The sequence below is a fragment of the Cervus canadensis genome, chromosome 18, assembly GCF_019320065.1.
Source record: "Cervus canadensis isolate Bull #8, Minnesota chromosome 18, ASM1932006v1, whole genome shotgun sequence".
In the NCBI taxonomy this organism is placed as follows: Eukaryota; Metazoa; Chordata; class Mammalia; order Artiodactyla; family Cervidae; genus Cervus; species Cervus canadensis.
The window spans coordinates 27,882,623-27,903,449 of record NC_057403.1 but is presented as its reverse complement, the minus strand read 5'-3'; the positions used below and the strand labels follow the sequence as shown (position 1 = coordinate 27,903,449).

The 20,827-nt window shown below is 40.5% G+C and overlaps 1 protein-coding gene and 1 pseudogene across 1 annotated transcript; both read right to left on the bottom strand.

Annotated features, from left to right (window-relative positions):
- Positions 1-1,520: 1,520 nt before the first annotated feature.
- On the bottom strand, positions 1,521-2,960 carry LOC122421090 (annotated as a pseudogene).
- Positions 2,961-17,787: 14,827 nt separating this feature from the next.
- LOC122421093 (androgen-binding protein homolog) lies at positions 17,788-20,384 on the bottom strand. Its single transcript, XM_043436890.1, has 3 exons — positions 20,290-20,384; positions 19,580-19,761; positions 17,788-18,023 (listed from the first exon to the last, which is right to left on the bottom strand). The coding sequence occupies exons 1-3, from the start codon at positions 20,354-20,356 to the stop codon at positions 17,922-17,924; spliced, it is 351 nt and encodes a 116-aa protein (XP_043292825.1). The 5' UTR covers positions 20,357-20,384; the 3' UTR covers positions 17,788-17,921.
- Between the last annotated feature and the right edge of the window lie 443 nt (positions 20,385-20,827).

The window sequence follows — 20,827 nt, the reverse complement described above, 5'->3', positions numbered from 1 at the left end:
AAGCTTTTAAGTTTACTTAGGTCCCATTTGCTTATTTTTGCTTTTATTTTCATTACTCTGGGAGGTGGGTCATAGAAGATCTTGCTGTGATTTATGTCAGAGAGTATTTTGCCTATGTTTTCCTCTAGGAGTTTTATAGTTTCTGATCTTATATTTAGATCTTTAATTCATTTTGAGTTTATTTTTGTGTATGGTGTTAGAAGTGTTCAAGTTTCATTCTTTTACAAGTGGTTGACCAGTTTTCCCAGCACCACTTGTTAAAGAGATTGTATTTTCTCCATTGTATATTTTTTCCTCTTTTGTCAAAGATAAGGTGTCCAGACGTGTGTGAATTTATCTCTGGGCTTTTTTTTTTTTTTTTTTTTAGTTGGAGGCTAATTACTTTACAATATTGTAGTGGTTCTTGCCATACATTGACATGAATCAGTCATGGATTTATGTGTGTTCCCCATCCCGATCCCCCCTCCCACATCCCTCCCCATCCCATCCCAGTGCACCAGCCCTGAGCACTTATCTCATGCATCCAACCTGGGCTGGTGATCTGTTTCACCCTTGATAGTATACTTGTCTCAATGCTATTCTCTCAGAACATCCCACCCTCGTCTTCTCCCACAGAGTCCCAAAGTCTGTTCTGTACATCTGTGTCTCTTTTCCTGTTTTGCATATAGGCTTTCTATTTTGTTCCATTGGTCTATATTTCTGTCTTTGTGCCAGTACCATACTGTCTTGATGACTGTAGCTTTGTAGTATAGGTCTGCAGTCAGGCAGGTTGATTCCTCCATTTCCATTCTTCTTTCTCAAGATTGCTTTGGCTATTTGAGATTTTTTGTATTTCCATACAAACTGTGAAATTATTTGTTCTAGTCGTGTGAAAAATACTGTCAGTAGCTTGATAGGGAGTGCATTGAATCTGTATATTGCTTTCAGTAGTATACTCATTTTCACTATATTGATTCTTCCAGTCCATGAACATGGTATATTTCTCCATCTATTTGTGTTATCTTTGATTTCTTTCACCAGTGTTTTATAGTTTTCTATATATAGGTCTTTTGTTTATTTAGGTAGATTTATCCCTAAGTATTTTATTCTTTTTGTTGCAATGGTGAATGGGATTGTGTCCTTAATTTCTCTATTTTCTCATTGTCAGTGTATAGGAATACAAGGGATTTCTGTGTATTAACTTTATATCCTGCAACTTTACTATATTCATTGATTAGCTCTAGTAATTTTCTGGTGTTGTCTTTAGTTTTCTATGTAGAGGATCATGTCATCTGCAAACAGTGAGAGTTTTACTTCTTCCTTTTCAGTCTGGATTCATTTTATTTCTTTTTCTTCTCTGACTGCTGTGGCTAGAACTTCCAAAACTATGTGATAGTAGTGGTGAGAGTGGAGACTCTTGACTTGTTCCTGACTTTAGGGGAAATGCTTTCAATTTTTCACCATTGTGGATAATGTTTGCTGTGTGTTTATCATATATGGTTTTTATTAGGTTGAGGTATGTTCATTCTATGCCTGCTTTTTGGAGTTGTGTTTTTTTTTTTTTAAATGCAACAAATTTTATTTAGCATAGTCAGTCCCAACAATCAGCACAGAAAGAGTTTACAGAGGATAGAAAGTGCATTAATAAAAGCCAGTCTTTACCAAAAGAAAACAGAAAATATATTATTGATTCAAAGTATTTTACACTTGAATGGTAAACCGCAATAATTTATTTTGGGCACCTACTGATATAAGAGAAAGGAAGAGAAGAATACTTTAGAAGAGTTCAGTCTCCATCTGGTATCAGAGAAGTCAGTAGAGGTCACTGAGAGCAGCAGTCTTTCTTGCTTCCTGCATTAATGCCCTCAGCTGCAACTGTTTATGGGACAGAAGATGTACATGCTTTAGGAAGTCATTTAGATCTATTACTTCACACCTCAAGGCTTCTCCTAGGTAAAAAATAGTGTCTTCAATGGCATTTTCCTCTGCATACAGATTTAGGATCTGTTTGTATAGTGGGGCCGTGGGAATGATAACTTCATCAATATCATTGTTTTCAGATTGATTTTCCATTTTCTCCAGAGCAGAACTGAGTACTTCATCCTTTCTCAAAAGTTCTATGTTTTTTTATCAGCCTCAGCTACTTCTTGATCTAAACGGTTAAGCATCTCTTCGAGTTCCTGGTGACCTTTTTTCAGGTATTCCTCTGTTCGTTTCAAGGTGTTGAGGTCTGCCTGGGCACAATCCATTTCCTCCTTCGTCCACCATCTCAGTTTGTCACTGACCGCTGAGATGAGAGAGGCTCAGACAGTGTCCTCGCTGATTGTGCCACCCCTACTGGGACCAACAGTGGTCACAGGAGGCTGGGAAGGGTACTGAGAACTTGTTGTGGCAGGATACTGACCACCAGGTGGGTAAGGACAGCCTGTGTAACCACTGGGATTGGGAGGGTACCTGGATGGGTATGCAGAAATCCCACTTGGCATGCCTGGCATGTAGGAATTATTTGGTGTTTCCTGGTATGGTGGATAGGATGCTGAAACAGTAAGATGAGAGACGACTGGAGGTTCATCTCCAAACACCACAATCATGACTTGAAAAAGCCCCAACAAGTCTGGCTGCGGGTGCTTCCATTCATGTAGATAAGGAAGATATATCTTCCCATTAGCATCCCCATGCTTTCCTGTTTTAATAGTCATTGAACTAGTAGACTTAACCAAACAGATAGGGGGATTATACGAATATGTGTCCAGCAGCCACAGGCAGATTGGAATATTGTATGTATTACCTCTATAAGGCACAGGAATTGTTCCAGTAAGGTTCATTAGTTCCCTGGAACTGCCATCATTAAAAATATATGAATCCAATACAGGTTTGAGATCTTTGTATAAAGTAATAACGTTAACAGATTCACATACAGTTAGGTTTCTGTATTTGTACTTGGACACCATTTTCTTGAGCTGGTTCTCTGACCCCGCCATGGCAGCTGCCTCGCGACTCCAGTCCCTGCAGGCAGAGCATCAGCTGCTCTGGGGCCTCCCCAGGCCGCCCCACACAACCACACACAGATGAGCCAGTCCCTCACCCCCACCTGGAGAGTTTTTATCATAAATGGATGTTGAATTTTGCCAAAGGTTTTCTCTGCATCTATTGAGACAATCATATGGTTTTTATCTTTCAATTTGTTAATGTGGTGTATCACATTGATTGATTTGTAAATATTGAAGCATATTGATTCTATTCTTCAATTCCATTTTTCAATTGTTTATATTGATTCTGTTCTTCAAGTCTTCAATTGTTTATGTTGATATCTTTGTTTTTATTGATTCATTTATATTGATTACTTTTTTTAAATTTATTTATTTTTTTTTTCAGTGGGTTTTGTCATACATTGACATGAATCAGCAATAGATTTACACGTATTCCCCATATTTTTCTGCTTTGCTTGCTTGCTAAGTTTTCAATGAGAAATATTCTAAAACTTAAAATTTTAGGTGTTAAGTACCTCTGTAGTTCTACAGATACTCTTGAACTTTGTTTCTTTTATTTTGAAATAGGTTGATCCATTTGAAGCTTCTTTTAAGCACTGTTAAGATGGACAAAAGCATCCATATGAAAAGGCAAATTGTATACCACTGCTAAGATACCTTCCTGAATAAACTGCTTAACTCCCCCACTAATAACCACATTATTTCTCTAATGCTGTTAGAAATACAAACTATTTTCAGAACTGTGTAAATTTCTGGGATTGTTTCCTCTACTCCTTGCAGGTTGTTATTCCCTCACTTTGAGCAGTTTTTTTTCACACGCACACACTAGGCAGTATTCAGTAAAGACTTGATGAGGACATTTTTGCAGAACCCTGGAGTCCTATTTCTGTGCAACAAATATAACCACACTGGCCCCCTGGGACTCCCAAGTCTTTCTCATGAGTTCAGAGAGAGTGTTCATTTCCCTCCTTGAATTCCTACCTCCTTCAGTGCCATCCGGGTACTCTGTCCAAGTGAGGCAATTGTTTCCCCTTTCTCAGAGACCATTCTCCTGTGCTATCTGAAGTTCAATTTCTGAATATCATTCTTTTCTACATTTAGTCTAGTTTTAGTTGTTTTGGGTGGAAAGGTAAATCCATTCCCTAACCAGAGCCAGTAATATTTTTGTTTTGTTTTGTCTTAATGTCTTAAGATATTTCATTGACTACAAACTGGGGAATGTCATTGTTTCACCACAAATGCCACACTGGAGTAAGGAAACATTATGGAATATGGATTAAAAGAGTATCTGTGGGGCGGGGGGGTGTTCCTTGGGTGCCTCAATGGTAAAGAATCTGCCTGCCAATGTGGGAGATAAGGATTCAACCCCTGATCTGGGATGATCCCACATGCCACAGAGCAACTAAGCCCATGAGCCACAGCTACTGAGCCTGTGCTCTAGAGCCCAGGAGCTGCAACTACTGAGTATCACTGCTGCGATTACTGAAGCCTGTGCCCTGTAGCCCATGCTCTGCAACAAGAGAAGCCACTGTGAAGAGAAGCCTGCACAATGCAACTAGAGAGTAATCCTCACTCCCCCGGAGCTAGAGAAAAGCCAGCACAGCAATGAAGACTCAGCACAGCGAAATAAATAAATGAAAATTTATAAAGAAGAAAAAAAGAGTATCTGTGGCACCTGGGGGGAAAGGGGATGATAGATAGATATTAATGGATAATTTCCATATGGAGAATATTTCTTTAATGACTAAAATTTCTTTATCTGTCTAGCATATGTCTGATAGTGATATAAAAATAATGAACAAGAAAGCTTGGTAAATATATAACACATTAGAAGAAAAGTCAAGAAAGAGAGACAGGCAATGGACAGGGCAGGGGGTATGGGTAAGACATGTTATAATTTAAACAGATTGACCAAAGACATCAATGAAATAACATTTGAATGATGTCCTGAAAAGGTGTATGTTGCACATTTTGCCATGCAGTAATATTTTATTTTTTATACAGTCAAAATTACCACACTGGTTTTCTTCCAGTTTTAGAAATGTCTTCTTTACCCTGAAGTTAAAAAAAAATATTCTTTCATAATATTTTCTAAGAATTTTCTATATCCTATCCTAGTCTTTGAATGTATAAACGTTTAACATCTGAGATTACTACGGAAGGCACCAGTGAGACATAGATGCAACAGCTTTATTTCCACAAAAGTTCAATTAGTTTATCCAGCACCATTTCACCTATGAAATCAAGTAGATTTCCTCACTGATTTGCAAATTATCTTTATAATAAAATCCATGATGATTTAGATCTATTTCTGGCCTTCTGTTAGTTAATCCACCCCGGATATGTGCATGTGTGTTTCAGCATTTCCTAAAGTGTTCTGCTCCTAATTACTTAAAATTTCTTTCACAGCTATTTTTGTTTTTCCAAATATAACATAAATGGCATATAAATGAGCCCTGTGACTGTAGTTTTTAAGTTCCAATTCTTTTACTCAACATAATACATTTGAGATTCATCCATGTTGCTGCATGTGCCAATAGTGTATTCCTTTTATTTTTAATATATACATGGATACTTATAGCAGCTTTATTAATAACAGCATCAAACTTGAAAAGCAACTCCAATAGCCCTCACTATGTAACCGGATATACAAATTATGGTATATCGATACAAAGGGATATTACTCATCAGTGAAAAGAATGAACTAGGGACACATGCAACAATTTGACATTTACATGGGATGATTTTTTTTTTTTAGTTTCTTCCTTTTAATTGCTGTTAAGTTGCTAAGTCATGTCCGACTCTTTGTGACTCCATGGACTGCAATATGCCAGACTTCTCTGTTCATTATCTCCCAGAGTTTCCTCAAACTCATGTCCACTAAGTTGGTGATGCCATCTAACCACCCCATCCTCTGTAGCCCCCTTCTCCTCCTGCCCTCAATCTTTCCCAGCATCAGGGTCTTTTCCAATTAGTTGACTTTCCACATCAGATGACCAAAGTACTGCAGGTTCAGCTTTAGCATCAGTTCTTCCTATGAATATTCAGTGTTGATTTACTTTAGGATTGACTGATTTGATCACCTCACTGTTCAAGGGACTCACTCTCCAGAGTCTTCTCCAGCACCATAATTCGAAAGCATCAATTCTTTGGTGCTCAACCTTCTTTTATGGTCCAAGTCTCACATTCTTACATGACTACTGGAAAAACTATAGCTTTGACTGTATGGACCTTTGTTGGCAAAGTGATGTCTCTGCTTTTTAATATGCTGTCTAGGTTTGTCATAGGTTTTCTTCCAAGGAGGAAGTGTCTTTTTTTTTCCTTTATATATATATATATATATATATATATATACATATATATATTTTTTATTGAAGTATAGTTGACTTACAAGGTTACAGGTACACAGCAAGGTGATTCAGTTATACATATACACATATTATTCTTTAAATTATTTTCCATTATAGATATTGACTATAGTTCCCTGTGCTATATAGTAAAACTTTGCTGCTTGTTGCATATCTATTTTTTATTAGAAATCTAGAAATTGTTTTGACTATTCATACTGAGTCAAGTGAAATTAAAATGTCATAAATTTTTTAGACAAAAATTCATAAATGTTCTAAAATATATATATTATACATATTATTTATATATGTATACAAAAGATTTTCTACTATGCTTGATAAAGGCTTGAGAAAGAACATCAAAAAAAAAGAGATGGAGAAGTTGGAAAACAAACTAAATTAAAGGGGGGCACTGAATATGAAATAGAAAAAATGAAACAAACTAGATAAAAGTAAAAGATCACCATATAGTTCAGTTGTTCTTAAACATGGCTGCTCATTAGAAACACATCTGGAGCTCTGACCAAAAAAGAAGCAATACCTTGGCATTTATATTTTTCAAAAAACTTCAAGGAACTTCCCTGGTGGTCAAGTGGGTAGGACCCCATGCTCCCAATGTAGTGTGGCTGGGTTCAACCCCTGGTCTGGGAACTAGATCCCACATGACAAAACTAAAGATTCCGTGTGTTGCAACTAAGATCTGGTGCAGTCAAATAAACTAAAAAAATTTTTTTAATTTCAAGATAATTCTGATATGCATCAGATTTTAAAAGGGGATTACAGGTTTTTCTATTAAATTGTGGCTTTGGTGATATAGAGTCCTATTATGTTTCCATTGACCAATGATTATATAATGATATTGAGTAATAGTTATATAATCACAATAGTAAAACGTGCTAGTCAGTTTTCACTATCAATAGTCGGACAAAAAATAAAAGGTAATACACTTGCAAGCCATAATAGAAACATGATTAATCTAACAATATAAAATAATAACATACAATTTGGGAGGTCAAGCAGAGTGATGTGGTAAGTGGAAGTGCATACATGTCATCATCCACCCAGCCAGTCTATGTCTTTTGGTTGGTGCATTTAATCCATTTACATTTAAGGTAATTATTGATATGTATGATCACACCAAAATCAGATTGATTATATTCTTTGCAGCCAAAAAAGGAGAAGCTCTATACAGTCAGCAAAAACAAGACCGGGAGCTGACTGTGGCTGATCATGAACTCCTTATTGCCAAATTCAGACTTAAATTGAAGAAAGTGGGGGAAACCACTAGACCATTCAGGTATGACCTAAATCAAATCCCTTACGATTATACAGTGGAAGTGAGAAATAGATTTAAGGGACTAGATCTGATAGACAGAGTGCCTGATGAATTATAGATGGAGATTCGTGACACTGTACAGGAGACAGGGATCAGGACCATCCCCAAGAAAAATAAATGCAAAAAAGCAAAATGGTTGTCTGAGGAGGCCTTACAGATAGCTGTGAAAAGAAGAGAAGTGAAAAGCAAAGGAGAAAAGGAAAGATATACCAATTTGAATGCAGAGTTCCAAAGAATAGCAAGGAGAGATAAGGAAGCCTTCCTCAAAGATCAGTGCAAAGAAATAGAGGAAAACAATAGAATGGGAAAGACTAGAGATCTCTTCAAGAAAATTAGAGATACAAAATGAATATTTCATGCAAAGATAGGCTCAATAAAGGACAGAAATTGTAGGGACCTAACAGAAACAGAAGATATTAAGAAGAGGTGGCAAGAATACACAGAAGAACTGTACAAAAAAGATCTTCACGACCCAGATAATCACGATGCTGTGATCACTCACCTAGAGTCAGACATCCTGGAATGTGAAGTCAAGTGGGCCTTGGAAGCATCACTACAAACAAAGCTAGTGGAGGTGATGGAATTCCAGTTGAGCTCTTTCAAATCCTGAAAGATGATGCTGTGAAAGTGCTGCACTCAATATGCCAGGAAATTTGGAAAACTCAGCAGTGGCCACAGGACTGGAAAAGGTCAGTTTTCATTCCAATCCCAAAGTAAGGCACTGCCAAATAATTTCAAACTACCACACAATTGCACTCATCTCACACACTGGTAAAGTAGTGCTCAAATTCTCCAAGCCAGGGTACAGCAAAATGAACTGTGAACTTCCATATGTTCAAGCTGGTTTTAGAAAAGGCAGAGGGACGAGAGATCAAATTGCCAACATCCGCTGGATCATTGAAAAGGCAAGAGAGTTCCAGAAAAACATCTATTTCTGCTTTATTGACTATACCAAAGCCTTTGACTGTGTGGATCACAATAAACTGTGGGAAATTCTTCAAGAGATGGGAATACCAGACCATCTGACCTGCCTCTTGAGAAATTTGTATGCGGGCCAGGAAGCAACAGTTAGAACTGGACATGGACCAACAGACTGGTTCCAAATAGGAAAAGGAGTACGTCAAGGCTGTATATTGTCACCCTGCTTATTTAACTTATACGCAGAATACACCATGAGAAACGCTGGACTGGATGAAGCACAAGCTGGAATCAAGATTGCCGGGAGAAATATCAATAACCTCAGATATGCAGATGACACCACCCTTATGGCAGAAAGTGGAGAAGAACTAAAGAGCCTCTTGATGAAACTGAAAGAGGAGAGTGAAAAAGTTGGCTTAAAACTCAACATTCAGAAAACTAAGATCGTGGCATCTGGTCCCATCACTTCATGGCAAATAGATGGGGAAACAGTGGAGACAGTGACAAACTTTATTTTCTTGGGCTCCAAAATCACTGCAGATGGTGACTGCAGCCATGAAATTAACAGACACTTACTCTTTGGAAGGAAAGTTATGGCCAACATAGATAGCATATTAGAAAGCAGAGACATTACTTTGTCAACAAAGGTCCATCTAGTCAAGGCTATGGTTTTTCCGGTGGTCATGTATGGATGTGAGAGTTGGACTATAAAGAAAGCTGAGCACCAAAGAATTGATGTTTTTGAGCTGTGGTGTTGGAGAAGACTCTTTCTTTTTTTTTTTTTTTTTTTTCATTTATTTTTATTAGTTGGAGGCTAATTACTTTACAATATTGTAGTGGTTTTTGTCATACATGGACATGAATCAGTCATGGATTTACATGTATTCCCATCCTGATCCCCCCTCCCACATCCCTCTCTACCTGATCCCTCTGGGTCTTCCCAGTGCACCAGGCCCAAGCACTTGTCTCATGCATCCAACCTGGGCTAGTGATCTGTTTCACTCTTGATAATATATATGTTTCGATGCTGTTCTCTCGAAACATCCCACCCTCACCTTCTCCCACAGTCCAAAAGTCTGTTCTGTACATCTGTGTCTGTTTTTCTGTTTTGCATATAGGGTTACCATTATCATCTTTCTAAATTCCATATATATGTGTTAGTATACTGTAATGGTCTTTATCTTTCTGGCTTACTTCACTCTGTATAATGGGCTCCAGTTTCATCCATCTCATTAGAACTGATTCAAATGAATTCTTTTTAATGGCTGAGTAATATTCCATGGTGTATATGTACCACAGCTTTCTTATCCATTCTTCTGCTGATGGGCATCTAGGTTGCTTCCATGTCCTGGCTATTATAAACGGTGCTGTGATGAACATTGGGGTACATGTTGTCTCTTTCAGATCTGGTTTCCTTGGTGTGTATGCCCAGAAGTGGTATTGCTAGGTCATATGGCAGTTCTATTTCCAGTTTTTTAAGAAATCTCCACACTGTTCTCCATAGTGGCTGTACTAGTTTGCATTCCCACCAACAGTGTAAGAGGGTTGCCTTTTCTCCACACCCTCTCCAGCATTTATTGCTTGTAGACTTTTGGATAGCAGCCATCCTGACTGGCGTGTAATGGTACCTCATTGTGGTTTTGATTTGCATTTCTCTGATAATGAGTGATGTTGAGCATCTTTTCATGTGTTTGTTAGCCATCTGTATGTCTTCTTTGGAGAAATGTCTGTTTAGTTCTTTGGCCCATTTTTTGATTGGGTCATTTATTTTTCTGGAATTGAGCTGCAGGAGTTGCTTGTATATTTTTGAGATTAATCCTTTGTCTGTTGCTTCATTTGCTATTATTTTCTCCAATCTGAGGGCTGTCTTTTCACCTTACTTATAGTTTCCTTTGTTGTGCAAAAGCTTTTAAGTTTCATTAGGTCCCATTTGTTTATTTTTGCTTTTATTTCCAATATTCTGGGAGGTGGGTCATAGAGGATCCTGCTGTGATTCATGTCAGAGAGTGTTTTGCCTGTGTTCTCCTCTAGGAGTTTTATAGTTTTTGGTCTTACCTTTAGATCTTTAATCCATTTTGAGTTTATTTTTGTGTATGGTGTTAGAAAGTGTTCTAGTTTCATTCTTTTACAAGTGGTTGACCAGTTTTCCCAGCACCACTTGTTGAAGAGGTTGTCTTTTTTCCATTGTATATCCTTGCCTCCTTTGTTGAAGATAAGGTGTCCATAGGTTTGGAGAAGACTCTTGAGAGTCCCTTGGACTGCAAGGAGATCCAACCAGTCCATCATAAAGGAGATCAGTCCTGGGTGTTCATTGGAAGGACTGATGTTAAAGCTAAAACTCCAATACTTTGGCCAGCTGATGAGAAGAGCTGACTCATTTGAAAAGACCCTGATGCAGGGAAAATTAAGGGCAGGAAGAGAAGTGGATGACAGAGGATGAAATGGTTGGATGGCATCACCGACTCAATGGACATGAGTTTGGGTGAACTCTGGGAATTGGTGATGGACAGGGAGGCCTGGCGTGTTATGGTTCATGAGGTCACAAAGAGTTGGACACAACTGAGCCACTGAACTGAACTGAACTGATTATCATATTACTGCTTTCTTAATTGCTTTGGGTTTATTTTCTTTAGGTCTTTTCCTTCTTGTCTTTCTTGCCTAGAGAATCCCTTTAGCATTTATTGTAAAGCTGCTTGGTGGTGCTGGATTCTCTTAACTTTTGCTTGTCTGGGAAGCTTTTGATTTCTCCATCAAATCTGAAGGAGGGTCTTGCTGGGTAGAGTATTTTGGGTTGTAGGTTCTTCATTACTTTATAAATATATCGTGCCATTCTCTACTGGCTTGTAGAATTTATGTTGAGAAATCGGCTGATAGCCTGATGGAATTCCCTTATATGTTATTTGTAATTTTTCCCTTGCTGGTTTTAATATTTTGTCTTTAATTTTTGTCAGTTTGATTACTATGTGTCTTGGTGTGTTCCTCCTTGGGTTTATCCTGCCTGGGTCTCTCTATGCTTCCAGGACTTGGTTGACTATTTCCCTACCCATATTAAGGAAGTTTTCAGCTATTATCTCTTCAAATATTTTCTCAGGTCCTTTCTCTTTTTCTCCTCCTTCTGGGACCTCTATAATGCAAGTGTTGGTGTGTTTAATGTTGTCCAAGATGTCTCTTATGCTGTCTTCATTTCTTTTCATTTTTTATATTACGTTCTGTGACATTGATTTTCAGCATTCTGTCTTCCAAGTCATTTATCCATTCTTCTTCCTCAATTATTCTGCTATTGATTCCTTCTTGTGCATTGTTCATCTCTGTTTGTTCTTTAGTTCTAGCTCTTCTAGGTTTTGGTAAACATTTCTTACACCTTCTCCATTGATCCCCCAAGATCCTGGGTCACCTTCACTATAATTATTCTGAATTCTCTTTCTGGAAGGTTGCCTATCTCCACTTCAGTTAGCTGTTTTTCTGGGGTTTTATCTTGTCCCTTCATCTGGGACATAACTTTCTGATTTTTCATCCTGATTAACTTTCTGTAATGTGGGGTTTTTTTTTTCTTTTTCCTTTTTAAAATAGAATTTTAAAAAAAAAAACTATCTAAAATTAAGCCCATGATTGAACTTAAATATCCAGTTCCACTTTCCAGGATAAGAAAATACAATCCTGGTTGAAATTTCAATGCTTCCATAACTTCAGAATAAATGCAAAGTGCTGACAAGTGTATGTTGCCATGCTTCCACGCTAAGTCTTTGTATGCATTGTTCAGTAGCCTTCCAAATACTAATCTCCATGATCAATTGCTGCGAAGGCTTGCTCCACTCTTTCAGTGCAGATACCCGTGGGTTTCTTTTAAGTTATCAATTAAGTCATCATTAGCTTCCCAACTCACAGCTCCTCCCATGATAGTATTCAAATCAAACCATAAGTTTTAAACTGTAATAAAATTAGCAGAAATAGCTTCCAGCAATGCAATATGGTTTTTTTTCCTTTTAATATTGCACTTGATTTCCAAAAATAAATTAATCCTGATGCTGCAGAAAGGGGGACCTTTTCAGGGGGCTCAGTAAAGCTTTAATACAATTATCTGCTTATGGATGGTGTTGTGCTCCCTCCCTGGTAGTTGTTTGGCCTGAGGTGACCCAGTCCTGGCATCTATGTGCTCTATGGTAGGGTTAATGGCCATCTCCAAGAGGGCTTATGCCAAGGGGGACCTTCCCAGATTGCTGTTACCAATGCCCTTGTTGTGAGCCCCTGCTGATCTACACCTCCAGAGGAGGCTCTCCAACACTAGAAGTTAGTTTTGGTTCAGTCTCCTGTGGGGTAACTGCTCTTTTGCTCTGGATCTTGGCGTGTGCAAGATTTTGTTTGTGCTCTCCAAAACTTGAGTCTCTGTTTCTTCCAGTCTTCTGGAAGTCCTGTAATCAAACTCCATTGGCCTTCAAGATCAGATTCCCTAGGGATTCCCAGTCTCACTGTCTGATCCCAAGGATGGGAAGACTGACATGGGGTTCAAAACCTTCACAACAGTGGGAGACTTTCTTTGGTATTATCATTCTCCAGTTTGTGGGTCACCCACATGGCAGGTATGGGATTTGATTTTATCATGACCGTGCCCCTTCTACCATCTCACTGCGGCTTCTTCTTTGTCTTTGGACACGCAGTATCTTTTATTGATGTGTTCCAGCATCTTCCTGTAGATGGTTCTTCAATAGCTAGTTGCAATTTTGATGCTCTTGCAGGAGGAGATGAGCACACATCCTTCTACTCTGCCATCTTGAACTAGAAGCCCAGAGAAATGTCTTTTAATTTCATAGCTGCAGTCAACTTCCACAGGGATTTTGGAACACAAGAAAATAAAATCTGCCACTGTTTTCACTTTTCCCCATCTATTTGCATGAAGTGATGGGAGCAGTTGTCAATACCTTAGTTTTTTTCAATGTTCAGTTTTCAGCCAGCTTTTCCACTCTCCTCTTTCACCCTCATCAAGAGGCTCTTTAATTCCTCTTCACTTTCTGCCATTAGAGTGATAACATCTGCATATCTGAGATTGTTGATATTTCTACCCGCAATTTTATTTATTTATTTTTATTAGTTGGAGGCTAATTACTTCACAACATTTCAGTGGGTTTTGTCATACATTGATATGAATCAGCCATAGAGTTACACGTATTCCCCATCCCAATCCCCCCTCCCACCTCCTCATCCACCGATTCCCTCTGGGTCTCCCAGTGCCCCAGGGGCCCCCCCGAGCCCACTTCCATGGGGGTTATCCATCTGGGCTGGTGATTGTTTCACCATAGATATAATACATGCTGTTTCTTTCGCAATCTCATCCCACCCTCACCTTCTCCCACAGAGTCCAAAAGTCTGTTCTGTACATCTGTGTCTCTTTTTCTGTTTTGCATATAGGGTTATCGTTACCATCTTTCTAAATTCCATATATATGTGTTAGTATGCTGTAATGTTCTTTATCTTTCTGGCTTACTTCACTCTGTATAATGGGCTCCAGTTTCATCAATCTCATTAGAACTGATTCAAATGAATTCTTTTTAATGGCTGAGTAATATTCCATGGTGTATATGTACCACAGCTTCCTTATCCATTCGTCTGCTGATGGGCATCTAGGTTGCTTCCATGTCCTGGCTATTATAAACAGTGCTGCGATGAACATTGGGGTGCACGTGTCTCTTTCAGATCTGGTTTCCTCAGTGTGTATGCCCAGAAGTGGGATTGCTGGGTCATATGGCAGTTCTATTTCCAGGTTTTTAAGAACTCTCCACACTGTTTTCCATAGTTCTACCCGCAATTTTAAATGCTGAGTAGCGTTCAACTGTAGGAATGTGGCAAGTTTTGTTTATCTATTCACTGGCTGAAGGACACAAACATAGTTTCCAGTTTTGATAAACAGAGCTGAATAAAGCTGCAAGAAACATCAGTGGGCAGGATTTTTATTTGAACTTATTTAAATTATCATTTTTTTGAGTGTAAACCTAAAGAGGAGATTTCTGGATCATGTGATAATTGTAATACCAATTTTATAAGAATAAAATACCTTGAAAAATCCTGTAGGGATTTTCATTGAGATTACATTAAACTAACTACTAATGGCAGTTAGTATTTGTAAGAGAAAAATGACATTTTTATTCAGTTGAAAATTCCCTTTGAATAGTCCATTTATTTGTTATTTGCACCTCACAAAAATTTTAGAGCTTTTTAAAAAAATATTCATTAACAAATACTAAGTGAGAGACACATTTGTATGTTGCAACAAAAGTGGGCATGGAGATTTACTGTCAAAAACTATAAGCAAAGTTAAAATGAAGCTGGATGATACCATTAAGAAAGTGAACATACTTAAGAAAGGAAAGACACTGAAAGAGGATGCTCTCTGCTATAGGAAAGTGAAGTTGCTCAGTCATGTCCGACTTTTTGTGACCCCATGAACTGTAGCCTACCAGGATCCTCCGTCCATGGGATTTTCCAGGCAAGAGTACTGGAGTAGGTTGCCATTTCCTTCTCCAGGGGATCTTCCCGACCCAGAGATCAAAGCCGGGTCTCCCACATTGTAGGCAGATCCTTTACCATCTTTCTCTTGTGGCTCAGCTGGTAAAGAATCTGCCTGCAATGTGGGAGACCTGGGTTTGACCCCTGAGTTAGGAAGATCCCCTGGAGAAGGGAAAGGCTACCCACTCCAGTATTCTGGCCTGGAGAATTCCATGGACTTGTATGGTCCATGGGGTCATAAAGAGTCAGACACAACTGAGCAACTCTGCTATAGGATACAACCCTAAAGATCTTGTAACAGGAGGGAAAGGGGCAGGGCACAACTTCTGAAAGAATGACATAACCCAAGGACACAACATAAAACCTGTTGGAATCAAATGGAACCAAGATGGCAGACAAGATTAGACCTTGATCCTCAATCAACAAGTAAAATGACACACCCAGAGGTGCCTTGACAGTTCCAAGGCACTATTAAAAGACCAAGGGGTGGGCAGTGGCCCAAATCCTGGAAATCTCCAGGATTTCCAGTTCCCCAAAATAGTTGGAATAATCCTCGCACTCATTAGTATATGAAATTATCCAACCGATAAAAACACCATGCCAAATTTCAGGGTGGCATTTGCCCTCTGCGGATGGCCCACACTCTGTCTGTGGAGTATGCTTCTCTCTGTATCTGAATAAATCCACTTCTTATCTATCACTTTGTCTCTCACTGAATTCTTTATGTGATGACACATCAAGAACCTGAGCTTCATTAAGTCCTGAAACCAGGTACTGTCAGTTTTGGCTGGGTTTGAGTCCCAGCCAGGTGGGTTCAAGTCCCAATCTGTGGTAAACAGATCTTGAGAGGGATCTTCAAGTAAAACAGGAGAAAAACAAGGAAACTGTGATGTCGTGAAAGTCAAACTAAAAGAGTAACTGGGGGGTGGGGGTGGAGGAGAATGAGTTGTGACAAATGAATAATTAAACATTAGAACTATGGCAATTAAATCATTGTGCTTAGTTGCTCAGTCATGTCCGATTCTTTGCGACCCCATGGACTGCAGTCCATCAGGCTCCTCTGTCCATGGGGAATCTCCAGGAAAGGACACTGGAGTGGATCTTCCCAACCCAGGGATCAAACCCAGGTCTCTCACATTGCAGGCAGATTCTTTACTGACTGAGCCACCAGGGAAGCCCAAGAATACTGGAGTGGATAGCCTATCCCTTCTCCAGGGGATCTTCCTGACCCAGGAATTGAACCAGGGTCTCCTGCATTGTAGGTGGATTCTTTAACAGCTGAACTACCAAGGAAGCCCTAATAATCATTATTCCACATAAATCCACAGGAAAAGGCTTGGCAAATCCATCTAGATTATTTTAATGTTTGGTCACTTTTCTCATTTGCCACTTTTTAAAATATCCATTCCTTCTACATGATTCAATAAAACTGTTATTATTATATCTTAAACTACCTTTGACTCTATCTATGTGTTTTCTGTTACCAAGAACAGGTACCTACTCCTCCATTAAAACTAGACTGTTTAGGGAGATATACATTTCTGTTGCAATACCTGGTGAGAACAATCCTCCTTAAAGTTCCTGTTTTGCTCAAATTCCTTCACTGACATCAAGAAAGTAGTTTGGGTTGGGAGTGGGGGGTAAATTTAAGTCAATCTACATTACAACAAAAATTAATTTACATGGATTTGGGAATAGTTGACATTTATACAGTGTCAATAAATCTCATACAAGAATATGATTTAGCCCTTAATTTGTTCAAATTTTATTTTGTACTTTTCAACAAAAGTTTAGACCTCTTTAGTATAACTTGAACACTTAATATGAAGTCTAGCAGACCCCAATGTGACCTTATGCCTGCCTGGCTACAAGGTAGAGTGATTTTACCACTTATGCCACTCTTCATGTGGGTCACGCTGACTACAGTCTGACTACAGACTGACAGGAAACAGAGATAAAACCTAGTGCTTTCCATGTAGCCTCACAAGTCTCCTAATGGTAATACAACTACCCATTCATGCTTTTAAAAGTAGGCTAGAGGGTTCAGGACATGTGCCCATGTGGCACATCCTGCAATTCACACTTCACAGCATGAGCTGTTTCCACAGTAACAACATTCCCACTGGGGTAGCTTCTTCCATCCACTCCCATCTTCCTGTTCTAAGACTTCATGGGGGTCCTGGCCCCCATGGTAGGACCACAAAGAGCAGTGGTACTTAGTGTGCTCAATGAAATGTCAGGATCCTCAGAAGACATCCACCTAAGAAGCAAAAAAAATTGGCAAATGCCACTGGGAGAAAGAGAGGATCTGTGACAGGCCTGCTTAAGTCATGTCCTGAGTCACCCATCAATAACCAGAGAAACATTAAAAGGACTAGAGGGTGTGTCACTGTGCTAAAGGCCAGAATGGGAGACATGCTATCAGTGCCCACAGACAACACTTTTATCCCTCCAGTGTTATAAACCATACATTCATTTAACCCTAACTGGAAGTCAGGAGTAATATGTATGTTACTCTGCTTAATCTTGGCACACAATCCAAGTTTAGCAGATGACAGAATGACTTGAGAAAGTTACGACAAACTTGTCCACAGCCCCAGGTTTATCCTCGTTCTGTCTGACCCCGGTCCCCATGCTCTCAGTGACCACATGTGTCACTTCTCACCATCTCCCAAGACCTCCTGCCTCACATCGTTCCCACAGCACATACACACTGAGCAAAGCTGCAGTTATTTTATTAGAGTCATCCCGACAGAGACCATATTAGTGAAACAGGTGTCTTGATTCCAGCTTTAGTTGAGAAGGAGAATAAGGCAGGTAGATCAAGGGCCGACCAGGCATCCCTGGCAAAGATTATCTCACCAGAGACGTCACACTGAGAATTAATCCTAAAACAGTATCCACCACCGAGGACAATACATAGTCACTGCAATCCTCACTCAAGATGACGGAAATCTAGGAGGGAGAAGAAGGAGGAAAGACAGGAACTGAGACCACAGCTGGTCTATCCTGTCTCCCCAGAATCACCTCAAGCCTTACCCTCAGGGATTCAGCCCCATCCCCAGCAAGAACCTCTGCCCACAGACCCACCACTGGAGAGGGGGCTGCCAGCAGGCACCAGGGGGAGAATGGCTCCCTAACAGCCCAGACAGGTGTCAGGAGGGAGACGGAGGCACCAACCATGCCAAGGAGGGGAAGAGATAACAAGGGTCAGCAGGGCATAGCAGGGGCTGGTCCTGAGGAGGAGCAAGGTGCTAGAGTCTGAGTTTGGGTCACAACTCCTGCACCTGATCCTCTTCTGTTAGGTGTGCTGGGTGGGCGGACTGTGTATGCAGGTGTCGTAAACAACCCCATGTGCCGTGTGTGCTCATATTAGTGCATGAAAGTCTGTTTCTGGAAAGCCTCTCATTTAAAAAAATAAACAACTTGAAGAAAATATGCTGAGATAGAATATTCAAAATCTCCAATACTTATGAAAAAAACAAAGAGGGGGAAAAAAAAGAATACTTCAGGAGATCCATTGCTAGCTCAAGTGAGCAGCCACAAAGACCTAGAAGCCTCCTCAGTAGTTTCAGGCACCAAAATACCACAGTGGAAAATCAGGCTTGTAGGCACTGAGACCATGTTGGTGGAAACGGGGGTCTGAGCAAGAGCAATGGCCATCAGAGTGGGAAAAAGATGAAGTGAAGTGGTGATAAGTCATAAACCTTACAAACCTAGAGAATATTCATCCTGGAAAGAGACTCTTAAGGTAGGGGCTCCTTTACAATATTCCTAAAAGGAAGCTGATATTACTCCTTCCAGTGTGGGAGCTGAATGCTTCCTTTCCTGCCAAGAATAAAACTCTACTCCTCCAATGCTAGCTCCTCACGCTGAGGAAAAAAAACATGAGTTAACACACTTGACCTACTGCACTGAGGCCAGTCCCCTATTGTAGGCGAGCTGACTGGCATAACACAGGCATATTCGGTAGCCGAAGAGGCTGGACACACAGGTGGACTGTGCTTGCATATTCCAGGTGCTGCATGGTGGAGCAAAGGTTTATGTGCTTCTTCTTTTTTTTCATTTATTTTTATTAGTTGGAGGCTAATTACTTTACAATATTGTAGTGGTTTTTGTCATACACTGACATGAATCAGCCATGGATTTACATGTATTCCCCATCCTGATCCACCCTCCCACCTCCCTCTCTACCTGATCGCTCCGGGTCTTCCCAGTGCACCAGGCCTGAGCACTTGTCTCATGCATCCAACCTGGGCTGGTGATCTGTTTCACCATAGATAATATACATGTTTCGATGCTGTTCTCTCGAAACATCCCACCCTCGCCTTCTCCCACAGAGTCCAAAAGTCTGCTCTGTACATCTGTGTCTCTTTATCTGTTTATGTGCTTCTTTGTTTATAGCTCTTGTCTGCCACATATCCCATGATTGCATGATCTATTACCATGTGGCATACTGCACTATGCATGTTAGTGGGCAGGGCAGGGTAGGGGTGAGGGGAGTAAATTACCATGCTTTTTATATTCAACAGTTTGTCATCAAATCCCGCCTCATTGAAGCAATCCTGGATTCTTCCTATAGCTTCATTTTCTCCATCAGTAGCATTGACCAAACTGAGCGTTGAGTTCAACAATATTTTGCTTCCAAGGGCCATCGAGCTAAATGCTGCACTAAACATAGGGCAGGCTTCGGCTGAAGGCACAGACAGAAAACACTTCATCAAAAGAATAACCAGAGTAGGAGGTTCCTGTTTCCCACCACTTGATAGGAACTCACACATCCAAAGCTTCCAGACTCACCCCAAAGCTCCCAAGCTTCCAGACCTGCCCTCACCCAGGACTGCCTACATCCCAGACAGAAAACCTTCCCTATGAGGCACTCCCAGCAGAGGGAGCAGCAAGAGGGGCGAGGTCTGGAGACTCCTCTGCCCTTGACCACCATCCCCAGGCATATCAGCTGGCGTCCACCCTTGCAGTGAGCACCACTATACCCAACAAACTATCCCCCAGGGTGTGCACAGCTAGAGACCCTTCCAACTCCACAACACCCCCTCCATTCAAAGAATGAAAGCCTCAAGAAGTTTGTACAGGACTCCTGGGCACTGATCAGACAGCTGCCCTCAGAATCTGCCCCTCGAAGTGGCTTGGACAGGACTGGGAAGGATGCAGTGAGACGGCACCAGGCAAGGATCAGGAGGGCCATCCAGACTCTCCTTCCTACCCTCACGTGTCTCAAAGGTCAGCTCTCTGGTCACCAGCAGGGCCAGCACAAGCAGTGCTCCCTTCATCGTGGCAGTGGCTGGAGTGCTCTGCTCAGGGCAGGGTTTCTGTCACTTTATAAACAACTAGCTCCCTGAGCCCAGCCCATGCCCCTCCCAGGAGGAACACAGGCCTGTGGCAAGGCTCCAGGCACAGGTGGCTCCCTAGGCCCTTGGGGTGTTTACAGTAGAAGCCCTTCGTACTCTGAGATCAGAGCTCCTGGAGAAGATGTGGTAGCATCTTTACCAAAGATAAAGTGGAGCTGACATTTCTAAGTGACTCCACTTGGAGCCAAGTGCTTTGATGTCCCAACCCCAACCATCACCAGTTTTCTTGGTCATCCTTCCCCCAGCCCATCCTGGTTCCCAGGGACAGCACTATCCCAAACTGAGCAGATGGAATCACAGGAGGGTCAAGGACACGTCTACACCACTGTCGGGTAGAAAAAAGGTCATCCAGAATCCTTCCTTTTCCCCCCAAGTCCTAGAGATAAGAATGAA